Source organism: Triticum urartu, chromosome 6A (assembly GCF_056163025.1).
Source record: "Triticum urartu cultivar PI428250 chromosome 6A, HENAU_Tu73, whole genome shotgun sequence".
In the NCBI taxonomy this organism is placed as follows: Eukaryota; Viridiplantae; Streptophyta; class Magnoliopsida; order Poales; family Poaceae; genus Triticum; species Triticum urartu.
Window position 1 is genome coordinate 606,947,101 of NC_141878.1, and position 5,967 is coordinate 606,953,067.

The following is a 5,967-nucleotide window of genomic DNA, read 5'->3' on the forward strand; positions in this document are numbered from 1 at the left end:
AGACAACCATTGTATCATCGATAAACTACCTGGACCTGGAGGCAGCTTCAGCCAATCAATCACTCATATATATTAATCCCTAAATTGTCTCGAAAAAAAATATATTAATCCCTAAAATATATCTGCAACCATCTCCAACATGTCGTGGAGATGCCATCGGCTAGTGCAATGAGAGCTAGGGCAGAGAAGCAGCAGCAGCTGCCGGTGAGCGTATGACCGGAGCAGTAGCTTCAATGATGAAGCGTCTGTCGTTGATGGTAGGCTGGTAGAAAGAGGGGGCCATTATTGGGATGGCAAGAGGAAGACGAGGTCTATGGGCAGCCTGGGCACGGGCTTTAGCGTAAAAGCGGAGTTAAAACCAGTTTAAATCATGTATCGTGGACTATTTTTAGATTTCAGGGTTGTATTTTGAACCAAATCAAAATTTTGGGTTGTACGTTGAACCGATGATAATTTTAGAGGGGTAAAGTGGTGATTCCATATTTGTCACTCGTTGTGGCATATTACCGCCCGATCACACCAAGGGAAGCCGGTGAATGATCATAATGGGCCTACCCATTCAACGATAACATGTGTCTATATGATGTGTTTGGTTATCTGCATCGTTTTTAGGCGCTTTGCATACTTGTCCTAACTGGGCCTGGTTGAGCATATGCAGGCAAAAAAAAACGTATGCATGTTGATTAGTTGCATGCATCCCCTCTAGCCTGCATGTGCTGAAACGGAAAGGCCTGATGTTTGGTTGCAGACTTGTTTCAGGGGAAACACACGTCTGGTTGTTTTGTTACATCCAGGACAGTTGTGCGGTAACCTCCTCCTTGAAGTGGTGAGGTTACCAGAGGCACACATGAAGAAGTAACAACTAAACTAGAGTAACAAAACAAATTTAAGGACAAACACAAGTCTTAACCACACATAACAAGTTTTAAACCAACATAGTACGATAAGTCGTAAACGAAACCCAAGTATTGAAACAACAACCAACAAGGAACGGGCAACAGGAGCTCAGTCGATGACAGCGAAGGAGTAAACGATGCAGGCCCAACAGTGAATTAATGCGAGTAACCAAACAGGCCATTTTCTTCCCGCGTGGGCCTGGCTGAGGTATATGCGACCTGCCAAACGTGTTCATAGAGTTTTCGTTTTGGGAACTGTACTTTTTAGATAGTTTTCTTCTGTTTTTTGTTCTTTTCAGTTTTTTTCGTATTTTATTTCTAAAAATCGTTTGGATTTTAAAAATATTGTTATTTATATATTTTTTAAAAAGTTGAAAGTTGCAAGCGTTTATAAATTCTAATAGGTAATTAAAATTTATAAAAATCTTGTTTTTGAACGCATTTTTAGAAAAAAAATTAAAAATAAATAGTAAAGTTTTAGTTTTTTAAAAAAAAATTCACGTTTTCAAAACAATATATTAAAAACATTCAAATTTTATTTTTAAAAATGCAAAATCCCTAGTGAGAAAAATGGGTGGAAATTTGCTGGGCTGTTTTGTCCTTATTTGTTGTTTTAGCGGTAGGTAGGTAGGAGGAATTAGAATGGGCTCTCAAGCACAACAGTGGACCGATAGAGAAGAGATTTGGGCCCAACCCAACCCAACCCAAGCAAGGAAGGAAGGAAAGTCGTCGTCTTCTCCGCAGCAACCAACCCTATCCATCCATCTCTCTCTCTCACTCCGCAGGGCAGGTCACAGGAGCCGCCGGAGGGAGCGATGGAGACCTCCCTGCGGCTGCGCGGCGCCGACTCGACCTCCGGGCAGCAGCTGGGCCTCCGCATCCACGCCAAGCAGAAGCTGCCCCTCGCATACAACGCACTCCTCCAGGCAAACGCAAATCTTTCTTTCTTTCTTTCCTTCTTTCTTTACTCAACATGAATCAATCCTCCTCTCCTCCGGTGACCTGACTCCTGCCCCAACAATCAATCAAATCAATCAGGCTCACGCGGAGATCGACACCGCCACCCGGAAGCCCAGCCTCCTCGCCATCCTCGCAAGGCACTTCTTCCCACAGGCGACTACCTACTCTCCTCTGCATTTCTTTTCTTTCCTTCTCTTGGAACCAATCCAATGACTAATTTGCTGTGATTCGTCTCTGCTCTCCTCCATTAACCAACCAGCTGTCGGCCAACGTCGGGGCCGGGGTCCAGCTGGAGAAGGGCAACATCTTCAGGTACACCCTCCGGGGGAAGAAAGCTGTCTCCTTCACCCACGACGGCCTCCTCGGCCTCAACATCAAGGGCCGCCTCCTCGCCGACAAAAACTTCAAGCCGGTACCCCTCAGCTTCTTCCTGAACCGCCCGCATTTCAGCATTTGCAGCATCACCATATTAGGAATTTTGTACCTGACTCAAACTTTTGCTGCTGCTCTCTTCCTGCCTGCCTGCAGAGGAGGAAGAGCGGCGCCATCGAGCTCGCCTGGACCATACTCGACTTCAGAAGGGGCCAGGACGTCAGGATCAAGGCCGGATACGAGCTATACCGCAAGGTACGCCGCCACAGGGCACACATTTGTACTGTTGGTTAAGCCGACTTGTTCCCTTCGTGCAATGCCTGTCCCATTGCCGTCGATTATGCATGTCTCTACAGAATTATAACATGCTAAATTCTATTGCAAACGTATTGTTCTGACATGGTCTGCTGGGATTCATTTGCTGCTTCTCTTTCGATTGCTCCCATTAAGATCACCACCACTTGTGCCTGAATTTCTGTCAGTCAGCAGCAACATACCCTGCTACCTGCACTAAATATTGTATATGCCTGTGCAGTGCAAAAAGTAGATGCCAGTTTCTCCTTCCTAAAGCAAAAAAAAGTACCTGCACTAAATATTGTACTATATGCCTGAATTTCAGAGCACCACACACCTGTTACTCTTACCACTCTGTAGCTGAACAAACCTTAGAAGATATCAGCACAACACTAAATATTGTATGTCTATGCAAATGCAGTGGGAAAGTGCATGCCAGTTTCTTTCTCGTAAAGCGAAAAGCTTCAGAGCAGCACACACTTGACACTTGCTCCTCACCAGTCACATTCGCTCAAGAAACCTTACCACATATCAGTGATTCTTGTACAATATCATTATCAGCACATTGGCCTGTTTCTCTTTCGTAAAGCAAAAAAGTTCAGAATAACTTGATGTGCCTTTAATATCTCCCGGTGTCTCCCCCTCGCGCCTTGTTAGTTCTTGTACAAGTATTTTCCAGAAACAGACTCATGTTGAAATACATGGTTCCATCCCCTTCCTTTTTCGCCGTATATTATTGCTGATGCACTTCTTAACTGTATAATCTGATGAGCATTTCTTCTGCACACCTTATACCACAATTAATTGGATCAATTTAGTGCAAAACATTGCGTTTTCCTTTCGTTCACTGCCGACCAAAACATTACCAAGCAAGGTTAAATTTATCTTTCCTACCTGGCTGTAGTTTTCATAAATATGGTAAAGTGCGTTCCAGCTTTGGTTCCGTAAAGCAAAAGGGTTCAGAGCAGCACACTGACACACTTGTTCCTCACCGGTCACATTCGCTGACAAATCTTAGGAAATTGCTATGCATCTCCTTTTTGCATGTTCACATAACGCAATGTCTGGAATGCATCCCCTGTTAGTTGTGCAAATACTATTCACCAGAATCAGGCTAATCCCACTCCCTTTTGGCCATCTATTTTGCAAATGTACTAATTGATAATAAACTGTGTATGTGTAAGCTGATGAATATTTCTTCTACATATCTTGTAGTACCAAAATTAGTTGGATCATTAATTCTGTTTCTACCTGGTTCTAGTTTCATAAATCTGAAAACGTGTTTGTGATTGCAGATGCCTTATTTCCAGCTGAGGGAGAACAACTGGACGCTTAATGGTTACATGGACGGGAAATGGGATGTCAGATTCGATATGTGATCGGCTAGGTCTCTGGTGATCAGTTAGCGCCGTAGTTGTGTTGTCCCTCCTTTAGGGGCCACCATTTCATTTCATTCCATTGTATTGCACCGGAAAGATGCCATTCACCAGCAAGCACCAGTTCTATGGAGAAAGCCGTATGTAGAATTAGAAACTTAGACATTTCATTGATGGAATTGAGTCTGGAAATTCAGGATTCAGTTGTGCCTTTGTGTAGCGCTGATGAGATTATTGGTTGTATGAAGGCATGCAAATGTCTATGAATGCGAATAAGAAGAATGTACAAGGTGAAGTGCATGTAAGAAAAACACAAAATTATAAACTTGAGTGTTCCCAATGACCTTCACTCCACCTCGACATCTTTGGAGTCATCATACATATTCTTCTCCTTTATGGTCTGCAGCTGCTTCCACTTACAGCAACTCAGCCTTCCATGGAGGTTGAGATTTCCTTCTCCTTCTCAGGAGTAGGCAGTGAAGGTGACCTCGGCCGCCACTGGAACTGCAACAATCATTCATTCATTCATTCATTCAGTCATCAACAAAATAAAGGGCAGAGCATTGCAATGACAGAGCACCAAGAAGCATGGACCGAACCATCTTGCCAATGGAAGACCGGATTCGAATATTGTTTTCCATCTTTCCAATGAAGCACTTGAACGAATCTGAACAAAAGCCAGGCTCCAAAATCATTTCGGCTCCAATAACTAAACTGGATGGGAATCAGTCTAAATGTGCTTGGAACGAACTATACATGTAGCCAACTGTTTAGTTGTCCGTTCATCCAACTGTTTAGAGTTTCACTTGAGGGGTGTATATATGTTTCAACAGTTCAGGTTGAAGTAAGTAATTCATATACTTAAGCTATTCTGTACATGTCCAACAAGTGATATTGTAAACATCAAGAAATGGTGTGTTCAAAAAAGTCCTGATTATGTGGAGCAGTGAGTATAGCACAAAAAAAGCAGTACCTGTGGATGAGGAAAGCTCATTAGGCGCTTAAACTCACCATCGCCTTTTGTTAGTTGTGTGCACTTCTTCATGAATGAAACGAACTGTGTTCTATTTAAGTTTCTGTTCTTGGTGGATTGTTCAATGGTTATATATGGAATGAATTTGCATTGCGCAAACTAAACACGGCGTGCTCCCAATTCTGCATTAAATGCTAACGCCATGGTGATTCTACTCGATCTACTTGGTAGAGCCGCGATTCAACAAACCAATTGATTTACCTACACACCAGTATATTGCGTTCCTTCATTACCTGTCACCCATCGGGCCTTCTTCTTCTCCTCTTCCTTCCCTCTCTCCCGCGTCCCGTTCTTCCTCTCCTTCTCTTCCTACGCTACTCCTAGACTCTCTCTCTCTCTCTCTCTCTCTCCCTCCCTACAGAGAGCCGCCACACAACCTTCATGGCAGCCGCCTCTGTGTTGACTGCGGGCAAGTGCGTATCTAATTTTTTTAGGCAAGCGAGCGTGTAGGAAGGGAGAAGCCCGGTCCAATACGGACTGATGGCCCATAGCGACGGACCAAGACGTTTTTGTGAACAGTTTTTTTTTATAGAAGAAGAAGAGAGAAGAAATCTCAGCCAATAATCTTTGTGGTTAACATAAAATCAACAGATTAAAAGGGATGACGTATGGAGAACTATGAAAGATTCCGTCCTTTAATATTAGGTAAAGGTAAAGAAAGGAAAGGGGAGGTGGACTGACGTTGATTTGGCGAGGAAAGTGGAGGGGAGGGGAGGGCACAGATTTCCATCGCAGGGCGTGCATGTGCACGCATGCATGCAACTAGAAGCGATAGAGAGAAAGAGAGAAGTGCATCTTTCTGTGCCAACAGGGTTCTCACAACCGGTGACGTCAGCCCTAAGGGGTTAGGTGACCAGCCCAAAGAAAGATGGTCAAAGGGGAGGGGGACCCTCTTTACCCATGGTCTAATAGTTAATGCTTTAGTCCCCACTCTTTGGTCCCGGTTTGGTGAACCGGGACTAGAGGACCTTACGAGTAGGAAAATGACTTACTCCACACCGCCAAACCGCAGGTCAGCTGGGGTGGACACACACCA

The 5,967-nt window shown here is 44.0% G+C and overlaps 1 protein-coding gene across 1 annotated transcript; it reads left to right on the forward strand.

The window, feature by feature from the left end:
* Nucleotides 1–1,601: 1,601 nt before the first annotated feature.
* On the forward strand, nucleotides 1,602–4,258 carry LOC147967239 (outer envelope pore 21B-like protein). Its single transcript, XM_087529373.1, has 5 exons — nucleotides 1,602–1,822; nucleotides 1,935–2,009; nucleotides 2,116–2,268; nucleotides 2,385–2,483; nucleotides 3,818–4,258. Exons 1-5 carry the CDS (start codon nucleotides 1,712–1,714, stop codon nucleotides 3,899–3,901), a joined length of 522 nt encoding a protein of 173 aa, XP_087385499.1. The 5' UTR covers nucleotides 1,602–1,711; the 3' UTR covers nucleotides 3,902–4,258.
* The last annotated feature ends 1,709 nt before the right edge of the window (nucleotides 4,259–5,967 follow it).